Genomic DNA, 24365 nt, shown 5'->3' on the forward strand with positions numbered 1-24365 from the left:
TTGCATGATTTCATACTGTGCCATAGATACTGTATAACTGTCAGGCTTAGCAAAAATTGCTGATTTTAGCTGGAAAGAGTACATCAGAGTCCACTCTAAAGGCTAAGAATATTTGTTATGAAAGTAATATATGTTGATACTCTTACTTACGTATTGTATTAGAATTGTTAAATGTGAATAGTTTCTGTCTAAAACTTGCTTAGCAGATAACTTGTATTTGGTATTATTCGGGTAATAATACTTCCTGTTTATGAGATATTTTGCTTTTATCTGTTTCAGCAATATTCACAACCTCAGCAGACTCTCTATAGTGTACAGCAACAGGTTTGTCTGATTCTTACTGTGTACATCAGAAATAACTTTTAAAATAATGTTGGTTGTGTGTCTTGTAGGATTTGTCTCCAAAATCATCCTCGTATGGGAAGTTGTTAAAGAAACTAAGTAATATTTTTTTGTAGTGAAAGAGAGCTTGAAGTTCATAAACTTGGAGAGACCTATCCAGAATGGAAGCCTGCCTACCTTCATGCAAAAAGGAAATTTAAAAATACATACTATTCCATGTGTACATGATTCCTGCTAAACTTTGCTCTAAACAGGGCCGTGTATTTTAACTGCTGGAAAGATGCTGTCCAAAAAAAGTTCCCTTTATGTTTTTTTATGGTCTTTGAACTTAACAGGATTTTGAAAAAGAATGAAAGGACATGGAAATTACAGGCCTAAGCTTCTCCAGCTGCCAAAACTTTTTTTGGTATTGCTATTAACTTTCAGCTACAAAAAAACCAGCAATCCTGCTTACTGGATAAACCTGGATTATACAATCTTAAAATTAACCACATGAGCACAATTTTATGCATATGCATACTGAAATGACCAAACCCCAAAGGACTATTAACTAACTCAAATTAAGCAAAAACTCTTACTTGTAAAGAGGAGGTAAAATTGTACAATTTCCTTAAGCATATAAAATTAATTTATAACTTTATTTATTTTAAGTTGCAGCAACCTCAGCAGACCCTTTTAACTCAGGTTAGTTTGGTTTTATTGTTTGGTCTTCATCCCCAAACACAGATAATGCAAGAGTGCAAATTTGTGGCATCTTGGGTAGTTTAATCTGTAAAATGAACTAATATGAATGGACATTTTATTGGTACAGGTTTGTTTTATCCAGATGTTAAAATATGCATAGCCTTGGTTTCAAAAATTAATGGCAACTACTTTTCCATAATCTTGAAGGGAATATGTGTGTTGATTACATTATAATTTTTTTGTGTGCGTGAACTTCAAATGTTCAGTTGTTTTGCAGTACATAACAAACTGGGAAAATCTTTCTTTCTCTCCTTTGAGAAGGAATTTAACTTTCTGTGTTAACAGTATTGCAGTATGTACATAGAGGGGTTTAAAAAGAATCCTGCTGAGTTTGACAGGTTTAAAACATGCAACCATTTAACATGCTGTAAGTTGCTGTAGTTCCATTTTCACTTAACCTTTTAAACATGCTTTAAAAAAAAGGTAAAAATAGGTTACTTAATTTCATTGTCTTACTGTGTTCTGCTTTTGTAAGAAGGCAAGCATGTGAATTGTTGAGTTAAGGAAGGGTTCGTGTTAGCCTCAACCTTTACTGGCGTCCAACACTACAGTTGCGTTATAAATGGAGAATAATCTCTTAAGTGTGTATTCCTAGCAAAGTTAGGAAATTACCTCCTCTTCAGGCCCACTGTATGGGTTACCTGTAAACAATAACACAGACTTCATTTTTTTTCTACACCATGTGTGTATTTTGGGGAAGTTGACTTTTTTAAAAGAAAAGGATAAACAAAGCCAGTCTTCATTCAAAGTAGAAAAAAAGTAATCTAAAAAAAAAAACCCACCAAAACCCAACTTCCACATTCTGAAAATCTCTATTCAGAATAATTGCTTTAGAGACATTTTAAACTCCTGTCTGTATGGGTAGAGGAACTGTTCCTTGTAGCTATGTCAGCTGGTTGTAAGATTTATAGTTTGCTTTATTTTGCTTACAGCCAGCTGTTGCGCTACCTACCAGTCTTAGCCTGTCTACTCCTCAACCGGCAGCCCAGATAACTGTTTCTTATCCAGCACCCCGGTCAAGTCAACAGCAAACCCAACCACAAAAGCAGCGTGTCTTCACTGGGGTAGTTACTAAACTACATGATACGTTTGGTTTTGTGGATGAAGATGTCTTTTTTCAACTTAGGTAAGATGTAAATACTTGCCTGCAGATGTACTCTGTGATACCCTCACTAAATAAAAGCTTTATATTATTGCATTCTAATTCTATGACTCCATTGATAGTGCTTGCAGTTAGTATGTTTTTTCTGTCAACACTGAAAGTCAGATGGTCAAATAAGTTAATAGACACTAGATGTGAGTTCCTTTATGTGAATTTTTGAGTTTTCTTAATGCAAAACCCAAAGCTGGGAGACTCAAAAGGTACTAAGCTCCTTATAATATGAAACTGCAGAATTTGTGGGTGATTAAATGCATATAACTTGCTATCTGCCAATCTTAACTCAGTACTGTTTAGGGAACTTCTGCTTTTGGGCCAAAGATGGGAATTAAATTCCTGTGCGTACTCCAAACAGAAGTAGATAGTACTTTCACTGAATTTGGGGGTAGATGCTGTTCCTATAAGCTTTTTTTAATGAACTTTATCTACTTTCTCTCATCCTAAAATGTAACTTGCAAATGTAAAAATAGCTAAATAAGACTCTCACAGTACATTTTCTGTAATATTTGCAGTGCTGTTAAAGGAAAGACACCTCAGGTGGGTGACAGAGTTTTGGTAGAAGCTACTTACAATCCTAATATGCCATTCAAATGGAATGCACAAAGGATCCAGACACTTCCAAATCAGGTATTTGGGGTTACCCAGTGTAACTTGTACTGACTGCTTCTGGTTCAAGCTTACTCACAACTCATTTTCTCTTCTGCTTGTTAGAACCAGACGCAAGCTCAGCCATTACTGAAGACACCTCCAGCAGTTCTTCAGCCCATTGCACAGCAGACAGCGTTCAGTGTTCAGGCACAGCCACAGCCACAGTCCTTGTTGCAGGCACAGATATCAGCAGCTTCAATCACACCTTTGCTTCAGACACAGCCTCAGCCATTACTGCAGCAGCCACAGCAGAAAGGTGCTCCTTCAGTGCACAAAGTTTGTTGTAGTCCTTCTGGTGCTTAGTGTGTGATTATTATTTTTTTGTTAGTCCAAAGACTGAAGTAATGGTTGAAATAATACAGAAAGGACCCTATAGAATTTTCAGTTTGAATATGCATCTTCCTGCAGCTATATACAGGGCACATTGCCTGCAATAGCTCAAGAATCACCTGGTTAGTGAAATCCCCATGGACTCCTGTTCATACTAAGATTTCATAATCTGAAAGCAAATTCAATGTAGTTTTTATTCTGACACTTTAACAGACAAGTTGGGGAGTAGAAACTATTAATGGCAGTGTAGTTCTTCAGCATCTTCTGGAGTCTTCAAAAAGATCAGGTTTAACACAGTTGTATTGTCAAAACTATTATTTCTATATTTGTGTTTTATTTATTTCAGTTAGCCAAGTTGGCACTTGAGAGAAGAAACACTGCTGAACATGGCAAATCTAAAACAAAGGTTGTTTTGGGGTCACTTGAACTTTCAGTGGCTGAAGAATCAGTAATAGTATCGATAATAAGATAAAATTAAGACTTGTTTTACCCACAGTAAAAGCAAGGGGAGAAGATCTGTAGCTATTACCTTAGCAGAACTGTTTTGGATAAATGCTTATTACAATCTAATTAGTCCTAGTTGTTCATTGGTGTTTAGTAATGTTTGCTCCATTTACAATCAGTTGGTTAAATGTCTTGAGACAGCAAAAGTATGTGCTGGGGGGTTGATGCAGCAGTATAATAAATTGATTTAAGAATAATTTTTCAGGAAGCTAGTTGTTTTTACCTATGAATGGCCTCAAAAATAAACTTTAGGTTTTCTTTAATCGAATGACTAGGTAGTATATCTATCTTAAAACAAAGTCCTTTTCCAAGAGAAGGGTTAGCTATTTGCTGTGATAGCTTCTATCTTAAGATGCTTTTAAACCAATTTTACTTACTAGAGTCTCAGTTTGCATCAGTGAAGAAAAGCATACGTCTCTTGAGTTTCTTGGGGTGGGTGTTATTAATAAATAGCTTTATTTGACTCGAGTTAGTTTAGAAAATGTACACAAGTGAAACAACTGTAAAGCAGCAATGTTTGTAAAGTGTAGATAGTTTCCCCCTATTACATATTGATCTTGTAAATTTTTCTTTCAGGTGGTTTGTTACAGCCCCCTGTTCGTCTAGTTTCACAGCCTCAACCAGCTCGAAGATTAGACCCACCATCCAGATTTTCCGGGAGGAATGACAGAGGAGGAGACCCTATGCCAAACCGAAAAGATGACAGGAGGTATGTTGTAGAAGACTGGACTATAATCAAAGCATTACGTAAAGACCTGTCTTCGAACAGAGCTGAGCTTCTTGCTCCAGAGTGAGTCAGTGATAAGCATAAGTGGCTTTACCATTAGATATTAGTGAAGAGTTCTTGTCTATCTGAAATTAAGGAATTGCATAATCGATCTCTCTTGTAAAGAGACAGTGTACCTATTGAGGAACTTCTCTCCTTTTTGTGAGTCATCTCTGACAGGTCTAGTTTCTGTTGTGCTAGAAACTATTTTGTGTTACCAGCATGCAAAAATATTTGTATCTTGTATGCATTTTTTAAAGTCGTGAAAGAGAACGAGAGAGACGTAGGTCCCGGGAAAGATCACCCCAGAGAAAACGCTCCAGAGAGAGGTCACCTAGACGAGAGAGGGAGAGGTCACCGCGAAGACCACGACGTGTTGTTCCTCGTTACACGGTTCAGTTTTCCAAGTTTTCATTGGACTGGTATGTTTATAGTGCCAGATGTTTACCTACATCTCACTTTAATTGTGGGCACAGATTACTGTCAGCCATGTCAACACATGTGTGTGTAGTGAGTGTTAAATGATGATCTTAATTTAAAGAAAGATCAAATATGTAATGGCTGAGAACCTTGTATGATAAACTTTTTCTCGGTTGTTTATTATTTTTGAATGCTACTGCAAAATACCTTTATAACCCTGTTTAATAAATACTCCCTAATACACAGACACCTTAATCAGAAGAGTGTTTAGTAGTTACTTGTTTTTAAACTTCAATCCATGACACTCTAACTTAAATATATTGCTCTTTAAATTTTATGTATATAGTATTAAACATACAATGGTTGTGTTTCCAATTAATATACCTGTTAATTATGTGCTTTATTAGTGGTTCTTTTATTGCTGTATCTTTCAAATAATGTTGTCTATTTCAGCCGTAGCTGTGATATGATGGAGCTGAGGAGGCGTTACCAGAACTTGTATATCCCAAGTGATTTCTTTGATGCTCAGTTTACATGGGTGGATGCTTTTCCGATGTCTAGACCATTTCAGCTGGGAAACTACTGTAATTTTTACGTAATGCATAGAGAAGTAGATCCTATAGATAAAAACGCTGCTGTCCTTGATCCACCCGATGCTGATCATCTATACAGTGCAAAGGTTTGTACGGGTTTCTGGTATTATGACTATTCATTAAAAATTTTTTTTAGCAGTAGGGTGAAAAAGTCAGTATAACTGAACTGAAAATATTCTACATCTATTTGAGCAAAATACAGCATTTTAAACTTTTCAGTAAAGAGCTAGTATGTAGAGCTTGAACCACGACTGAAATTCAGTTTGTTTTTCTGTTACTAGAGCTGTCCTAAATCTTGTTTTTACTGAGGTCTCTTCCATTCTCTGCACCCAGTTGCACTGATCTGAGTATAGGAAAGAAAGCCAGCTCCTGCAAGATCTCTGAATGTATTTCGTAGGCAATTCGTTCTGGATAGTTAATGGAGCCTTTTTTTTTTTTTCCCCCTCCTTTAGGGGTCCTTTTTGTGCAGTTTGTGCTCTTCTGTTCAGTGATATTTTCTTTCTTTCTTCTTTCAGATTCATCTCAATATTTATTATTTTGTTGAAAGTAGATTCAGCATATTGGGATTATCTGAATGTCAAAAAATGTTGGATTAAGGACTATAATGATGTATAAAAGACCTCAGTGTCAAAACAAACATCTTCCTAAAACCTGTTCCATTTGAAAGCTCTTTCATTAAAATAGGTCTGAGATTTCTAGGTCAATCTGTTTTAGAAGTATTTCATGTTAAAGATAGGTTTAGAAACAAAACTGCTTTTAACACCTGTATTTCTGAAAGACTTGACTTTACTTGCCTTCTGTGTGTAAAAACTTTGAAGCCTTTGCTCAACTATTAGACATGCTGTTTTTTTCAGTGTATTGATGCAGAGCAAGAGCTCTCTTTCAGAAGGTTAAGCTTCAAAATATATTCAGTAACTGAGGAATAGCATCCTGGTTCATAATATTAACCTGTTTAGGATATAAAGCAACCTTGTTAGATTTTACGGGGCTAATGGGATGCTACAAGGATGCAGATGAATGTGTTGGTCAGTTCTCTTGTGATTGTGACAAAATGGAAGGAGTCAGTTACTGAAACCAGAAAGGTACTCATTGTGCTTCTTGGTATAGGGTATTTGGTATATAGTGATAACATGCAAAGCACGTTGCTTTTATATGCTTTCAGGTGGTTTGTGTTTTTTTGGTTTGGTGGGTTTTGTGGTTTGTTTGGGAGGTTTTTTTGTTTGGTTTTGTTTTTTTTTTTAAATGAGATCACATATTGCATCCTTACGGGACAGAGGGAAATTGGTCCTTGGCAGACATTTTAACGCTCAGTTCTACAATTTTATTTTACCTTTACTTGTTCTGATTTTTTTGTGACATTAAGGAAAAAGTACTGATATGTATGTGTTTGCAAGTTGTGGTCATTGTTTACCAGTCATAGTGGGAGACCTTCACAAGACTGATCTGACTTACACAACAGGTGATGTTGATGGCTAGTCCTAGTATGGAAGATCTCTATCACAAGTCATGCGCTCTGGCTGAAGATCCCCAAGAACTTCGTGATGGATTTCAGCATCCTGCCAGACTTGTAAAGGTAAATAAGCTTCAATGCCAGACACTTTTGGCAATAAAGGTTGGTTATAGAGCTTTAAAATATTTGTCAATAAGGGAGGAGTTTGTAGGCAGCTAAACTATGGCTTCATTTTTCCTCTGAAGAGACCTAGTTTATATGTCAATTCTTTTTGCAGTTTATGGGAGCTCCATCTTCACTGCTTTTGTATTTACTGCTTGCTTCAACTTAGTCAAACTCAAACAATAGATATTTGGAGAAACCTATATTAATTATGTAATAATTAACTTTGTTAGCCTTTTTTTAAGCACTTAAACTTTTTTTAAGGGCTCAGCTGTGAAGAGAATACAAATGAAGCAACAGTTATGTAACCATTGTATTAAGTGAAATTTAACTGTTCTTAAACTGAACTACCTGTAAGTGCTATGGTGTTTCAGGACAACATAGATTTATTTTCCAATTAAACTCCATCATCTTAAAGCAAATGGGAGTACTTGAATTTATAGATATAATGATCTTGTGGTCTTATCTTTTGTAGCTTTGCTTTATCACTTTTAAGCAGGAACGTCTATAAATGTGTATCGGAATTAAGACACCATTTAAATTAGTATCTGTTTGTCTTTTGTGTTAGAAAGCTTTTAATTGCAAAGGAACAAGTCTAATAAATAAACCAATAAAGAAACTTGATGGAAAGTCTTGCAAACAAGAATGAGTGATGATGTTTTAAACCTATTCCATTTCTGAAATACTCTGTGGAAAAAAAAATAACTGAACTCTTTCTTGACTGACTTTCATTTTCAGATTTCAAAATAATGTGACAGTTTACTCATGGATTTCAGTGTGTGTGCTATGAAATATTTTTGCGGTTTGGGAAAATTACTCTTTACCCCTAGTAGGGGAACATTCAGAAGACTCTTTTTGTCTAGTTTTTAGTGGGTATGAAAGGCAAAGATGAAGCTATGGCTATTGGAGGACACTGGTCCCCATCACTGGATGGACCTGATCCAGAAAAGGACCCTTCCGTGCTGATAAAGACGGCTATTCGTTGTTGCAAGGCTCTTACAGGGATTGACTTAAGTGTGTGCACACAATGGTAAGTACTGTACTGCAAAGCAAAGTACACTGTAGAAATACTTGTCTGTTACCAGAAGTTTTAAAAAAAAAGGTGGAAAAACCTCTTTTTCTTTGTCGGCTGCTCTTGGTAGTGCAGATAAACTACTCAAAGGATGTTCTGTTTTGTAATAAGCTTGATTGGTGCCAACTGTGCTGAATACTGCATTAAGAACTAATTAAAAATTCTGGATTTATTTTGACATGTTATGTTGTAATTTTTTTAATGAATGTGCGTTGAAAATATTTTTCATTTTGTGCATAGCTGGAGAAGATCGTCAAGAGAACTTCATTTCATTGTTCTTTTGTTATAAATAAATAGCCGTTCGTTATATAGCCATATTTTCTCTTGATGAGTTTTTGTCCTGTGTTGACACTCATTGCGGTTTTATTAATACCAGGAAAGTCTACTGTATGCTAAATTTAAAGTGCTTCAACAACTTCTATTTGCGCATTAAACCTATATGTGCTAAACAACAAGTTATATAAAAAATAATTTTGTTGGTTTTCTTCCTTCTCAATTGTGATACCTTTTTACAAATGTGCCAGAAGAGAAAATATGGCTTCCATAATTTTTTTCTTTAGATAAACTTCAAGGTCTTGCAGCAAAGTTTCTTTACTTGATGTGCTACAAGTGATCTAGGCTCTTTAAAATGTATTGTAGAATTTTTTTTCCAACATGCTTCTTCCCTTGCAACAGGTACCGTTTTGCAGAGATTCGCTACCATCGCCCTGAGGAGACCCACAAGGGGCGTACAGTTCCAGCTCATGTGGAGACAGTGGTTTTATTTTTCCCGGATGTTTGGCATTGCCTTCCCACCCGCTCAGAGTGGGAAACCCTCTCCCGAGGATACAAGCAGCAGCTGGTCGAGAAGCTTCAGGGTGAACGCAAGGAGGCTGATGGAGAACAGGCACTGAACGCTAATCCCTTTTTCTATTTCTGCTTCTCACAGGCACAGGAACACAGGCACAAAATGCACACCACATACTACACAACATACATACATAGGAGGAACATAACTGGTAACAATGACTGGTAAACCAGCTTTCAGCAGTGTAGTGAATGTTGTTTTTTATTTTTATTTCAGCTAGTTTACTAACTTTAAATGTGTATGCTGATATCACAAATGGAATTAAATTGTGCTTATGATGCGCAGAAAATTTTTTATCATAGACATAGTTGCTGGAATCTGGGACCAGTTGTTGAGTGAGATGCAGTTTATGAATAGCTGTCTTTAAACATTTTGCCATTTTCTAAAATTTCTAAATTCTCTCTTGTGGCCAGTTCTAATTGTGATATTTGAAATTGAACAAACACTAGTCTGAAACATCTGAATTTCAGGCCATGTGGCTGATCAACATCTTGGAATAAGGGAAGGTCTGACTGAACAAAGAGTAATTCGGGGGATTTAAAATCTGGGGGAAAATCACACACTGTGTGGTTAACGGAGACCAGCAGTGTCTGTGTAACCCCGATATTCTTTGTGGTGTTGCTTATCACCCTTTTGTGTTCCACAGATCTGGCTTGTATTGGCTGAGTGGCACTGTGATCATTTATAAAGTGGTAGAATGTGTGTGTGAACTTGTCTAAATAATAACTTTAGGAGAAGACTATCTGAAACAGTTGTGACCTTGCACAGATCAGCAACAGAATTTTAAAAATAACTGAAATGCTTTCAAGCTTTCTGAATGATAATTTCTAAATTTTATTTGTCAGGACGAAGAGGAAAAGGATGATGGGGAAGCTAAAGAGATCTCTACACCTACGCACTGGTCTAAACTGGATCCAAAAACAATGAAGGTAAATAACACTTTTCTTAAAATTTTATTCTGTTGTACATTTTCAGCTTTAAGGCACGACCCCAAATATAGCTATATATTCCCTTAACTGAGCAAAAACTTCAGTAGTGTTTTATCTTCCTTGCTGATTTTATAGGTATTAGATGTGATATCGCAGTATGCAAGTGTGACTCCTAATTTTAATAAGTGAATACAGCTAATGGAAACTATTCTGAACTTTTGAACTTTGTACAATTAAAGTTTATCACATATGATACATTAACTGGAAAATGGAAGTTATGCAGTAATCTGGTTGTATCTACTTGCATTAAAAAATGTGGGGTATAAAATATTTTAATGTTAGTTTAAAAAGGCAATAATTGTACAAAAATGTATGTCAGGAGACATAATAAAAGTTTCCTTGAAAGGATTAATAGTAATAAACTATTGTACTATAGTAAAATCCTTTCCCTCCCTCTGTGAAAAGTCCCTAAAAAAGGGGTTCTTCGAGAACACATCTTTAAATGTAGTATGGTTTATATCAGTAAATATTAGTGGTTTTCAGTACAGATTTAAAAAATACAGTTGACTTTTCAGTGCTCTTACTTAATTTTTACTTCACCTTTTCTGCTAATCAAATGTTTTGCAATGTCACTAGTTGATACCACTTACAGAGCTTTTATTTACCAGGTAAATGACCTTCGCAAAGAATTAGAAAGTCGAACCCTTAGCTCTAAAGGACTGAAATCTCAGTTGATAGCTCGACTGACAAAGCAGCTGAAAGTAGAGGAACAAAAAGAAGAGCAAAAGGAGCTAGAGAAGTCTGAGAAAGAAGAGGAAGAGGAGGAGGATAGGAAATCTGAAGATGACAAAGAGGTTAGGCTTTGGACATATTTGGTTTAAGTCTTATTAAATATACATAAAATATTATATATAAAATTTGTATAAATAAATATGTATAAAAAGTATTAAAAGTACAGGAACATGCCTAGTTGTGTTGGGATTTTGTAGTTCTTGGATCACTGTACTGGGAACTCTTGCTGTAACTTGAGCTGCTGAATTGGAATGAAATCTTAGCAAGTTTGAATTTCTTTATATCAGCAAAGTCGGCTGAAATGTGTCTGAATTAATGTCAGACCATAAATGTAAGGAAAGATAAATCCCAAACTCCCCAGAAAAACTATGCTTGAGAACAGGTGAACACGCTTAAAAAGATCTTAACTTCTTAAACCTGCATGAAAAGCAGCTGCTTAGTTGTATTGGCTTTTAGTGGTGCACAAGCCTTAGAGAATTATTGTGGAAATGGGGGGGAGGGCAGGTTCTGATCTGTAGAAGGTTAGAGTGTCTCAAACAGTCCAGTTTCTTCACATGGCTAATGGTTTGCTTAGGTTTGTTTTCCCTTATTATGAAGCTTTAATTTTTGCTTTTGGGTAAACTTCCTGTGTATTGAAGTTTCTCAGTTTTGTTGTTGGTAGTTTCAGTACTACTTAGTCTGTTTTGCTATTTCATGAGGATAAACAAGATCTGTGCAATAAGGCCAAAGCTCAACCACAGAAAAGGGGCATAAATGCCTGGAGAATGTATCGTGTTAGTTGCTTTTAAATCTGCTTTTTTGTGTATTACCTGCTAACCAATATGGGATGATTTGAAATTGTATATATATCTGTGTAAACCTTGTTGAGGGAGCAAAGGCCATGTACTTGCTAATTTTGTCAGCTGCTGCCTTCTCCCACAGCTTGGATGGGCTTCAACTATCTTGGGGTTTCTTGCCACAGCTTTCTTTAAAATTAGGGGAGGGAGCTTTTGATTGTGCTTGCTTTTTTAAAAAGCACAAGCTCTGCCATGACTCTTTTCCATACTCATGAAACTTTAATATTTCTCTTTTGGCAATCAGTAAGCTGATTGGTATTTCACTTTTTTTAACCTTTTGTTTGATTTGTGTCAGTTGTATCTATAGAGATTGCATTTCCCATAATCAAAAGAGCCATGTAAATTGTCATCTGGTAATTGTTAAAGCTGTTTTGGATATCTTTGGGAAGATGATGTACGAAGCCTTTACTCTTCCTATGTAAGGATTAAGATAGCTTACTGTACTATACAGCTCTAAAAACACCCTTAAACAAACAAAGGACCGCTCAGGAGCATTGACTCCTTTGCTAGCTTGCATACCATTTCTTGAAGTGAACTAGCTTGAGTCCTTCCAATGTTGAGTAAACGTGCTGCGGTTAGCACCATAAGATAGTTGGAAGGTGCTCGTTGCTCTGTGGGCTAAACAACACTACATGTCCTGCTTTGTGTTGCTCAAGTTTCCAGTTGTCTTAGGCCAGTGTTGGCAGTGGACACAATACACATTCTGGAAATTCTAGTCTGTGATTTCTGTCTGCCTGCTGTGTTGCCTTCAGCAGCTTACGCTTTTCTTCATTTTCTTCAAAGCAGTGAGTCCTAAAAACTAATATATAGGCTGAAACTTCAGCTTTGGAATATGCTGTATGTTATTTTATTGCCTCTTTTTAGGAAGAGGAAAGAAAACGTCAAGAAGAAATGGAACGTCAGCGGCGGGAGAGACGATATATCTTGCCTGATGAACCAGCAATCGTTGTACATCCTAACTGGGCAGCAAAGAGTGGGAAGTTTGACTGTAGCATTATGTCTCTTAGTGTTCTTCTGGACTATAGATTAGAAGATAATAAAGAACATTCCTTTGAGGTAATTTAGCTATGGTACTTGCAGTTAGCCATTCGTGTTTCTTTTTAATTCTGTGTGATAACTGCAGTATTGTTAAATTGTAAAAGTTTCTGATAGCACAGCAAAATAAAACTTAAATAAGTTAGTTTCTTTGTGCAATACCTAGAAAAAATTGTCCAGTCTTTGGTACGTGGTTTACAAGAGCAGTATAGTCACTGTATGATATCCAGAAGAAATGCACGGGTTTTCAGATATGGAACTGAGTTTATAATTTATACAGCTAGTCTAGGTCCTAAACGACTGCAGTACAGGAAAGAAATGTTTTTATAAAGTTGTTTAAGGCTTCCATATTCAAAGCAGATAGTAAGAAATCTGACACTACATAAAATTCTGACATGGTCAAAGTTGGTAAGATAGCGCCTCATAGCTATGTAATCATAAGTGTACAAATTTTTAATATATATTTTAAAACTTTTTGTTAGTTCGCTTTTCATTCTTTTTTGTGTGCAGGTATCATTGTTTGCAGAACTCTTCAATGAAATGCTTCAGAGAGATTTTGGTGTCAGAATTTACAAAGCACTGATTTCTCTCCCAGAGAGGGAGGACAAAAAAGACAAAAAAAGCAAAAAAGATGAGAGGAAAGAAAAAAAAGAAGAAAAAGATGATGAAACAGATGATCCAAAACCTAAGAGGAGAAAATCTGGAGATGATAAAGACAAAAAAGAAGATAGAGACGAGAAGAAGGTCTGCAGCTAGCTCACATGAAGTACTATCCTGTCTGGATCAATATTAAACTGTTTCTATTTTAATTCTACTTTATTCTTCTGAAAACTCAGGTCTTGTAGTGTTAGTTAATTGATTTGACTCATTGATCTATTTAAATATACTTCAATCATATTCAGTAATTTAAAAGTTTTACATGTGTATTGGGGTATTTTAGCATTCAGCTATATCACATACATTTGTATTTTTTTAGGTGACTGAATACAAACATATGCAAATTTTGAATGAATGGTAGTGAGGTTTTTATTTTCCTGTTTTTTAGTTCTGACTGGATAAATTTTTAGGAACTTTTGTTACAGAGGGAAGATAAAAGGAAAGATGATTCTAAAGATGAAGAAGAAACTGAAGATGATAATAACCAAGAAGAATATGATCCGATGGAGGCAGAAGATGCTGAAGACGAAGATGAAGGTATCTTGAATTAGGAATTTTGTGGCTTTCAGAAACTTTTTTTTTTGTTGCCACTGAATATTTCAAGCTGGAGAATGCACTGGAACTAGACAATTTAAAATTGCATTATTAGATTGATTTTATTTTAGTAATTCTGACCAGATCTGCTTAAAATGTAAGTGCCTTTGTGCTAGGCATTGTATGAACATAGTTAATATAAACTAGCTGTGGTACTCAAAGTAAGGCATGCATATAGAAGTGGTTTTATTTTTTTCAGAATGCAGACCACTCGCAACTCCCATTGAAGTCAGTAGGAGATGTGAGTATTCAGCACCTCTGAAAAACCAAGCCACTTAAGTGCCTAACTTCCTATTCCTCAGTTCTGAAATGTCATCCTGTGTTTATTAGGCCAGAATGTAGTATGGGCTGCTCTTTACATGATGTTATGAGGAGCTGATTTCTGTTTGGGTGGAGTTGTGTTTGCCTGAAGAAATGGGGGAAGGGGCTGGGGAATTTTCCTGTCTCCAGGGAGCAGCAGTAGCCTTCTTTTCCTGCTCGGAGATTCAGAAAGGTGTAAGACAGATAGTGTATGCTTTCTGGTTTGTGCTTTGGGGTTTTTGACCTTTTGTGGAGAGTTTTTGCTAGAGATATGGGTTTGAACTGCTTGGATATTGCAGTCCTAGCATTTTCGAACCAGCTTTTTCAGTTGTATTTTTGGCAGAGTACTGCACCAGCCTTAAAAAATTGGTGCTAATCTGTGGTTTCCAAAATAACTCTTATTTGCTTAATAATCTGGCTGTGAGGGTGCCCTGGGCTTCTCTGTTCTGTACAAGTGCTGCTACTTCCCATAATCTGTCCTTGTGCCATTCCCAGTCAGAGTTGCTGAGAACAATCCAACATGCCATGGAGGTGAGGAGAAAGCTATTGGTTCTCAGAAACGTGTTGGCAAAATTAGACAAGTGTTGTGATACATAGTTTTTTCCAAAGTTGTCCTCACATGAAAGGTGAGCTTAAAGCTGAACTTGGCACGTGATTCTCTGACCAAAGACTTGCACATAAGGTACAGAGCTGCATGCCATAATCTGTCCCTGCAGTTGTCATATTCCTCTTTCTCTCTTGATTTTTAGATTTAGTTTTACTGTACTGTATACCTTTAAACAAAAAACCTGCAGTTAGTAATTCACACCTAATAACCGATGTGATCTGTAACTTCTTGGAGAATCTAAATCAGAGGATCAATAATACCGCACTCAGACATGAGTATAAACACATGCTTTTAATTATATAGTTGATATGTTTTTTTATGATATAAAATATTTGAGAGTAAATAGTACTGATTTTGTCCTAATAGGAATAACCATAGCTGAATGCAGACTCTGCCAAGCCTCATTAGGGAGAATTGTGGTAATTTTCTGCACACCACTTAAATAGCTGGTGATGTTGGCAGAACTCATTTTGGCCTAGTTAGCATTTGTTTCAGCTCTTCTATCCTGTGTGTGTGAAACACACAGGGGGGAAAAAAATGACAAGTGGCTTACATTAAGACCAGAGAAAAATAAAAATTTAACAGGACTCACTTAAATGCCATTTGTTTTTTTATTTTTCAGGGAAATATATTAATTTCAGATATTTGGGGGTTTATGTGAATTTTTGCAGTGAAGACTTGTATTTTGAGATAATGGTTAGAAAATCATTTGCTCTGGGTATGTTGAATTTTCTTTCTGTTTTACAGACCGGGATGAAGAGGAAATGAACAAACGGGAGGATAGAAGAGAGGGAAATAGGCATTGTAAAGAGAGGTCGTCTAAAGATAAAGTAATTAACACCTTTCTTAACAACTACATATAACCTTGTTAGAGGTGTCCTAATTAGAGCTTAACTTTATTTTTATTATAAGACCTATTTGCACTCCTTGATTCCTTCAGCACTTCTGGACTGAAACATTAAGTGTGTATAGAAGTTAGGGAACATGTGACAGCTTTGGGTAAGGTGCTTACAACCTACTTTCACTTACATTTTAAAGTTCATTGGGTGAAAGCTGTTGGAAAAACTTTCTTATATGAGATACTGATCTTTCTGAAAGATGTCAGGACTAATGCTGTATATGCACATAAGAGGCAGCAGATGTCATTATTTTATCCATTATTTTCAACTGCTGTATTTGTACGTAAGAAAAACAGAAGTTTAGCTTGATTGATAAACCGGCTTTTCAGTTGTGAAGCTTGGAATCATTATGTGATGTTTTTACATCTCCCTGCAGGAAAATGGATGCTTTTCATGTCATGAGGCCAATAGCTTGCCTCCACAGTTCAGATTAAGGAACAGCATAAGTTTGATTTGTTACGCTTAAACTTTATAAATGCAAGAATATAACAAGTTTCTGATTCTCTTTATTTTTTTTCTTCAAGGAAAAATAGGAAATGTCGGAATAGGCATAATGAGAAATCACAGTCTGCAGAAGTGCTGTAGTTGTGAGAGCTGGATGCTCATCCATTACATGTTTATGGGGATTTCACTTAGAAAACAGCTGTTCAGTCAAATATATGATTGGGAGGAGAAGGGATGTTTACTGTTACTTGTTTAATTAGATTAATTCTTCAAATTTTTTTATATTGGCATGAACAAAAGGAAAGTGTGTCTACCAGGTGTTACTGTCCATTGTGCTGTAATTATTTTAAATATTTGAAAGATTACTTGTCCTGAATAGCTTGCTTATATTATATTTGAGCTCAGTAGGTAAATGCTAGTTATATTAATCACTCAACTGAAAGTAACAATAAAGTGAACAGAGGAAGACTTTTGTTAACTAAAACGTTTACATGTTTTTAGTAGATGGTGGGGAAAATAATATTTTAACTTCCTAATGATCCCATAATGAATTTTCTGTAGGAGAAAGACAAGACGCAGATGGTAACTCTTAATAGGGATCTTCTGATGGCTTTTGTTTATTTTGATCAAAGTCATTGTGGATATCTTCTGGAGAAGGACATGGAAGAGATACTGTACACTCTTGGACTACACCTGTCACGTGCTCAGGTTTTGTATAGTAATAGAAATCTCTTTGAAAATATTACAGGAATGCTGTAAGTGGGAGGAATGTTTAGCTTCTAAAGGCTGTTGCTTACATACTGGATACCGGATTTTTATGTAGCCACTTCATATTTACAATGAAATACTAGTTTAATCTTTTGTAAATTGTCTTGGAATGAAAAGGTGAAGTTTGCAGCTCTTAATATGCCCATATTGTGTATGTAGCTTTTGTCTCAAAATTGTATCTTTTTTTTTTTTTTTTTTCCCCCTAGCTTGTTTTCATTTTAAGCCCCAGTATGTTAAAGTTCAGAAAGCTGTGCAATTTCTCTAAGTTTTCCAAGTTAAAACATTCTTGTTTAGGTAATATAATGTCTGTATATTAAGTAACACCGTATTTCTTTCCATGGCTGTGTTTAGGTCAAGAAGCTACTTAATAAAGTAGTGCTTAGAGAATCTTGCTTTTACAGAAGACTAACAGATACTTCTAAAGATGAAGAAAATCAAGAAGAGTCTGAAGAGCTACAGGAAGATATGTTAGGTGGTGTTGGTTTTTTTTTTGGTTTTGGGGTTTTTTATGCCACAAAATTCCAGGGAGTTGTTTCTGTGCAAATGATAATGAGAGTTCTGAGATACTTGCTTTCTTGCAGCACCTAATTCAGGTCTGCAGGAAACCTGCCAGTTTGGAAAAGTAAATCTTTAGCAGTTCATAAGTTACAGTATTTCTGGCTTCCAACACATCTTGTGTATCTATAGGATAAATCTTAATATCTTGGAACAGGAAGGAGGACAGAGGCTAATGTTGAATATTGATGAACAACATTTCTCATTCACAGCAGTTTTGCAGTCAGGAGGATCAGTGCTGTAGGTAGTAGAACAGAGCCTGATTTTTGAAGACAAATTACTGCAGAAAGGAGGCATAGAAGAATGTCATGAAAGAGCATGCTTCTTTGGGGGGGAGGGGGGGGGCAGGGGGGAATTGGAGTAAGGAAGGAGGAGAGAAATGTGAGGGATAGACCAGCAAACTTGAATCTGTATTTATTATTTTAGGAATTTATTCTTTTAAGAAGTTTTTTGAGGTTGGTCCCTAGAACTGAAAAAAGACAGAATGATTATTTCTTAATGCTACTCAATCTAATACAGGAAACAGATTACTGTTACCATCACCTACTATAAAGCAAGAATCAAAAGCCATAGAAGAAAATGTTGGCCTCATTGTGTACAATGGAGCTATAGTGGATGTTGGGAGTCTTTTACAGAAGCTGGAGAAGAGTGAAAGAGTGCGGGCAGAGATAGAACAAAAGCTTCAGTTACTAGAAGAAAAAACAGGTGGGACATTACTTTGAAGGTGGTACTTAAATGGATGCAAGATGCTAAGACTTTTTAAGTAGATAAACCAATTTGAGTAATATTTCTTAGCTATTTGCTTACCATAAACTTATTTTCTGTTTCCCAAGCACTTTGAACTTGCAAACCAACTATTGTTGAGTACTATTGTCACTATGCTGAAATGCTTTTATCTTTTTTATTCAGGTTGAATGTAAGACTTCCAAATGTAGTCAGAATTTAGTATTATCAAATGGTAATGCAATGCAGTTTTTAATATTCTTTAAAAATTAGTAGTTATGGTGTTGGCATGTAAATGGAATATTAAGATGCAAAGTACACAGCACTGGAAGTGACTTTTTTTTTTCCCCCCCTTAAGATGAGGATGAAAAGACCATACTACAACTGGAGAATTCTAACAAAAGTCTATCTACGGAGCTCAAAGAAGTGAAAAAGGACCTTGGCCAACTGCAAGAAAATTTGAAGATCTCGGATGATAAAAATTTGCAATTTGAGGGTCAGCTGAATAAGACAATCAAAAATCTAGCTACTGTTATGGATGAAATACAGAGTGTTCTTAAACAGGTTAGAATTGTTTCATTCCATTTTTTGTTATCGTATGGAGGCTTCCTGTAGATTAAATTATCAGAACAAAATCTTCAGAATAAAAAAGAATTTTCACATTAATTCAGGGCAGTAGTATCTTAGCATATATATGTATAAGATGCTCAATGCAATACTGATTATTTGAAGATAACAAATGTATTTTTTATAAGCTTGAAACACATGTTCTTGACTCAAATGTTTTTTAAAATGTATAAGTATTAATGTAAATCTCAAACCATCTTAATGTTTTCCTGTCCTGATCTTGTCCATCCCCAACAGTCTAAATCTGCTCTTCCGTTTGACCAGTTAAGATTAATTTTTCAAGGCAGAACTTAAGTATTTCAATTTATGTGGGGGTATTTCAGTAAAATTAGTTTTAAGCAAACCGCATAATGCTCCAGAGCATTTCTATCCCTGTACAGAAAGATTCTTGCATTTTCCCTAGGAATGCTGTAGGGGCCTGTTAAGTAAGACTGAATAGAAGTAGGTTATGAAGGCTACTGAGTGGCAAACTGGTCCTATGAGGGAGCCTTGCTTCTACTTCTGTCTACATTTATTTTGCAAAGACAATATAGCATCTACAAAAGCTCTAAAAACAAAACAAAACCACATCTCACACACACAAAAAAACCCCTAGAAAACTTGACAAATGTTAGAACCTTTTTTCTCCCTTGTAGGATACAAGTGATGCATCATATAAGTCACTGTAGCTTATTAAACTGGCAGTACCTTGCAGCCATCTGTCATCAGTATCGTTACACTGTCCTGTGCTTCACTACATGTTGTAGACCTGCTAGTCCACCAGAACCAGCAGCTGAAGGCACTGCATAACCCTCTTTTGCCGTGCTCTTAGTGCAGTTAAATAGCCTTGCTCATTCTGTCTGGTATTTTTGAGATGAAAATGTCTTCTAAGCCTAATGTTTTCAGATGGCTTTGACCAATATGAGTATTTCATGTTAGAACTTCTATGGTAAATTATTATCCTAATTTAATGGATTTTGCAAAAAGTGTTTTCACTTGCTCTTTTAAAAAAAAAAGCGCCAAACAAAAAAAACAAACAACAACCAAACCTTTAGACTGTAAAGCAAGTATGAAGTGAGGCTTCTGGGATGTTTTTTGTGCTTCTCTTCAGAAGTGTTTAGGTCACATTTAATTTCTGCCCCCTCAATTTTACAGGAAGATACTAGAAATATGAATTGGTTATAACTAAACTGAGTAAAATATCAGTTCACATAGTATTTAAAGTTGACACCAAACACTATCTTTGCCTCATGCTGCTTTACAGTTCACATGAGAAATACCACTTCTAGAATTCAAGTTATCCTCTCCCTTTTTTCTTTTAAAGGATATTGTGAAGAATGAAGATAAAGATCAGAAATCCAAAGAAAATGGAGCAAACGTATGATAAAACTGCTGCTGTTTAGAGGAATGGTGTTACATAATGTAATATAAATCATGATACCAGAATGTATGGGAAGTGATGCATGTTTGATTTTAGTAGTATAAATATCTTAGTTCCAAAAGATGTATAAAGTTTTATGAATGTGAGTGTCTGCTTCTGAAGATTGCTTGTAATTCTTAGCATTCAATTTGAGACACTCCTCGAGTGAAAATAATTTTGCATTGCAAAATGTTTTAGGATGAACTTTGTTATAGTTTTAACCCTAATAAAGTTCATCAACGTAATGAACAGTAGCAAGTATTTAATTACCAAATGTTTTTCATTAAGGTCTAGTGAAATCAAAATTTTCATTATTTATAGAATTGCCATTTTTAGGTTTTTATTTTTATTTTGGTCTAATTAGTATTTTAAAATTCAAATATAAATCACAAAATAGCATGCTGCTTAATTTTGCAAGTAAAGATTTTTTTTAAAAAAAAAAGCTTCTTGGATTTTTTTCTTGGATTTTTTTGTGGTTTTGGTTTTTTTGTTTGTTTTTTGTTTGTTTTTTTTACTTGTCACAACTTTCTTTTCCCTTCCAAATGTAACTTTATCCTCCAAAGCTGCTTGTATTAAAGCCTCATAATATACAGTAGTTCAGATGAGTTAAGAAAGCAATAGAAACCTACCAAAATACTGGTAGGGTTGCGAGATGTATATGAAAATACATGGGCCTGTTTTAAATGTATGTCACTTGTGTTCCTTTAATTGTTCTTATCTTTGGATTAATATATAAGCTCCTTTTTAATAACAAATGCAGTGTATTAAAAAGTATGGTTGGATACCAGGCCAGTAGATGTCAGAATAATGCCTTACATGGAGAAAAAGCTACCATTGTAAGCAGCCTTTAATTAAATTTGGACTTCTTTCTTAATATGTGCAATTACTTCAAAGACTTTAGTCCAACAAAAGAATGGATGCGCAAGTATCAGGACTCCATGTTATAACTACTAAGGAGCAGGACACAACTTGGTTTGTTGAAAGTGGGTAAGATTGCCTTCCTTTGTGTTCACAAATCACTAGAGATCTAAACTGCAAAGTTAACGTGACATCATTGTCAAAGGCAACTTATTCAAATAATGTGAAATATAAACAATTGTATTTTGGTGCAACTTCCAGGAAAATTAAGGGGTTTGAAGGTTGGGACAGAAGTGTTTTCTTACAGAAATGGTTAATTTTAGCAGACCTTTTCTTTTTTTAGCCTAGGTGTCCTAGGTAACTAAATACCTGTTAGAAGAGTTCAAGTGCCATAATATGTATGAATAACCTACATGGAAACTCATGTAGCTTTACTGAGATACACATTAAAATGCCTGAATTTATGTTCAAAAGAGTCTAAGCTGGTGCGTTTATCACTTACCTTTCTTGGCTCTTTTGGAGCTAAACAAGTAAAATACCTTTTCATTAAAATAACATGCATAAGCTTCCCCCTCATTCATCTGTCTCAGTTGAGTCACTGTATAATATCTTAACTGTTCACACTAAAGTAGGAAGTACTATAAAAACACTAATTATTGCATATAAGTACCCAGAAAATGCATGCTTTATTAATTAAGAGATAACATCTCATTAGAATGATTGAATGAGGATGGTGATAAATTAATCTTATGAAAAGCGTTACCTGTGGTGTACAGATGGTGTTAAATTCTTTTGTAATCAAATTATATTTTTCACCTTTACCTTTGTACAAATTGACAGCATGTTTCATTTTTGACGTTGACCACCGTTTATTTAAATGGACTTGAAAGGTTTGCGTTTGAAATACTTTGTTCATGAATTTTCAGCAGTACATGTGAACATACAAGAAAATAATTCTAGAATTCAAGATAATATCTTTTTAGGCACACTGAAGCATCTGTTGAAATATTTTGCTGGGGTGTTTTTATCTTAAACTGCTGAGCTGAAAGCAGTTGTCGCAACAAGCAGGGCTCATCTTGTGTTTCAGTGAGTGGCCCTGTGAGATAGTTGCTAGAGTGATACAGATTTTTACAGTATTTAAGAAAAAAAATATTTGTTAGAATGAGTGTAATCTTTCTTTATATTGCTTTGATGTAATAGTGTTTCAAATACTATGTACAGTCTGCATTTATGTTGGAAAGGAAATTAAAAGGGTAAAGAATAAAGGAAAAAAAAACCAAGGAAAAGTTTTACAGCCTTCACAGAGCTTGACCAATCTCCTGGAGCACAACTAATCTGAGGAAGAACAGACACCTCTACAGACAGTTTAAGTTGCTTTACCAAACAGCACAAGGTTCTGTATATACACAGTATCAATATTGGTTGTTAGCTAAAGCTTCTTGGTAATATTCCCAGAAATATAAATAATTCTTAAGAAAACTGAATAGAGTATCAGTAATAGAAGTTTGGAGAAGCAATCTTCTGTCAGTTTTAATTTATGAAAAATGTTTTTCCATTTCATGTCCACGCTTCCCACCTCATGGGCTTTCCACTTCTAAGTCTTTCATTACATATCAGGTGCTGGTGAAAGGCTGGTAAAAGTCAGCCTAAGCCAGGTCTTACTCTGATGCCTCAATGTCCAATTTGTTTGCAGTTTTAAAATCATCATAGATGCTCTATGGAAAGTAGTAAATCTCAGACTGCCTTGTTCTGTAGAGAAAGCACTGCTACAGCAGGCCAGTAAATGGAATCTGATCTCAGTTTATAGATTATTTCCTTCCCCTTTTGTATTTTGTTTAGTATGGGGAAATTAATGAGTTAAACCCTTACAAAGTGATATTCAGACTAGTGGATATCTGTGAGTAAGGCTAGGAAGAAAGTTCCATGTGATACATCTGCATGCAAAATGGTGTAGAATAAAGTATGCCTTCCTGAGGCCCCTTTGCTTTTGCTCTGGTAATGAAAGGGCAGAAGTATATAGTTTCAGTGCTACATAGCAACAAGTGGCAAATAGACCAATAGTGAATTTTTGCCAAAGTTTTCTGAAGTGTTCAGGATTGCATGTGGGATAATGAAGCTGCTTCCAGCACTGCTGCATGTTCTACCACGATGAAGACACGTAATGTTTTCTTGACTCACCCAGTGCTTGATGGTTGTGCCTGTAGCGCCTGGGCACTGCTGCAGAATCAGTTCCCGGTTGTTGCTTGATATATCCGGTGTCCTCTGGCTCAGCCTGGGGCGCCCTGAAGTGTACAATGGAGAAGTTGGAATTCTCTGTCTGGTGCCTGTGGGTTTCCACAGATCCAGCATTTAGAACTGAGTTGTTTCAGAATCTAACATTATGAAGCCTAGTCCTTTAACATAACATTTTTTCAATGTGTAACTGCTTTGAGAGAGATGAATGGCTTTCAGTCCATCTTTCTGCTGAGTAATGTGCTGTGTGAGTATCTGTTTGGACTTATGTGACACAGTTAACTTTCACTAATAATTTTATCAGGAATGTGCACAAAACATGTTTTTTCTCTTGCGTTTCTGTAATCTTTGTGTACCCAGGTCAGGTTCTTACCTTGAATGCATTTGTTCAGTGCAGTTTTTATTTTAAAATACAAAATAATTCATTTTGGGTGATTGAGCCTTATGGCCAGCAATAGATTGCAAAACGTGTAGATAGCACAGTCAGTACACTTAGGCTAATATTTTCCAGAAAGCAGAAGTGGTTCAAGTAGAAATTGAACTCAGACTTGTGTATCTCCATGTAGTGCAACAATAAAAATGGCATAAATAATGAATACCTCTACTAAGCTATCAAAACTGCCAGTGTTTTCCCACCAAATTTTTATGTTTCTGCATACTGAGTCTCATTAGATGTATCGCGTGAAAGTAGTTACAGTAAAAAGCTCTAATAACAAAATGCATTACTTTGAAGCAAAAATAATTTTTTTTTAATTCATCCACTATGTAATCCATGGCACCGTGATAGAGAGTATAAATTTAGAGTTTTAGAACACACCAAATACTGCCTGAAGTCATGTTTTGTAGTGTTTTAACTGTGGCTAGGAACATTGCTTTTGAATTTCTAGATATCCAATACCTGAAATGGTATTGAAAACATGACACTGCAGTTGTATGCTGCTTTTGATTTCTTGTATTGTGCTGTTTTTTAAATTGTTGTTTTCTTTAACGAGTGGATTCTAACTTGTTTGAGGATTCAGGTCGAGTACCCTACAGTACATGTAAGAACTAGTATCTTTTCAGGTGTGATTCAG

General features: G+C 35.5%; 1 protein-coding gene and 1 non-coding gene across 8 annotated transcripts in view; both read left to right on the top strand.

Moving 5' to 3' along the window:
- Nucleotides 1-20571, top strand: part of CCAR1 (cell division cycle and apoptosis regulator 1) — a 29229-nt gene extending 8658 nt beyond the window's left edge. For 4 of the 7 annotated variants that reach the window (XM_075505350.1, XM_075505349.1, XM_075505355.1 and 1 more), the window contains 23 exons: nucleotides 280-324; nucleotides 994-1026; nucleotides 2019-2212; nucleotides 2758-2872; nucleotides 2957-3149; nucleotides 4304-4436; nucleotides 4754-4915; nucleotides 5367-5592; nucleotides 6966-7079; nucleotides 7982-8148; nucleotides 8866-9079; nucleotides 9886-9966; nucleotides 10635-10820; nucleotides 12459-12650; nucleotides 13140-13373; nucleotides 13712-13823; nucleotides 14080-14121; nucleotides 15535-15617; nucleotides 16692-16838; nucleotides 17250-17370; nucleotides 17973-18158; nucleotides 18535-18740; nucleotides 20107-20571. In XM_075505350.1, the coding sequence (XP_075361465.1) occupies nucleotides 280-324; nucleotides 994-1026; nucleotides 2019-2212; nucleotides 2758-2872; nucleotides 2957-3149; nucleotides 4304-4436; nucleotides 4754-4915; nucleotides 5367-5592; nucleotides 6966-7079; nucleotides 7982-8148; nucleotides 8866-9079; nucleotides 9886-9966; nucleotides 10635-10820; nucleotides 12459-12650; nucleotides 13140-13373; nucleotides 13712-13823; nucleotides 14080-14121; nucleotides 15535-15617; nucleotides 16692-16838; nucleotides 17250-17370; nucleotides 17973-18158; nucleotides 18535-18740; nucleotides 20107-20166 (3246 nt within the window). In that variant the 3' untranslated portion in view covers nucleotides 20167-20571. The remainder of the gene's footprint in view (nucleotides 1-279; nucleotides 325-993; nucleotides 1027-2018; nucleotides 2213-2757; nucleotides 2873-2956; nucleotides 3150-4303; nucleotides 4437-4753; nucleotides 4916-5366; nucleotides 5593-6965; nucleotides 7080-7981; nucleotides 8149-8865; nucleotides 9080-9885; nucleotides 9967-10634; nucleotides 10821-12458; nucleotides 12651-13139; nucleotides 13374-13711; nucleotides 13824-14079; nucleotides 14122-15534; nucleotides 15618-16691; nucleotides 16839-17249; nucleotides 17371-17972; nucleotides 18159-18534; nucleotides 18741-20106) is intronic. The other 3 variants (XM_075505352.1, XM_075505354.1, XM_075505353.1) reach the window with 3 other exon arrangements.
- On the top strand, nucleotides 7766-7831 carry LOC142411984 (small nucleolar RNA SNORD98). Its single transcript, XR_012776343.1, has one exon. It is a non-coding gene; the product is annotated as a small nucleolar RNA SNORD98 (small nucleolar RNA).
- Nucleotides 20572-24365: the final 3794 nt, after the last annotated feature.

The sequence above is a fragment of the Mycteria americana genome, chromosome 6 (assembly GCF_035582795.1).
Source record: "Mycteria americana isolate JAX WOST 10 ecotype Jacksonville Zoo and Gardens chromosome 6, USCA_MyAme_1.0, whole genome shotgun sequence".
NCBI lineage: Eukaryota > Metazoa > Chordata > Aves > Ciconiiformes > Ciconiidae > Mycteria > Mycteria americana.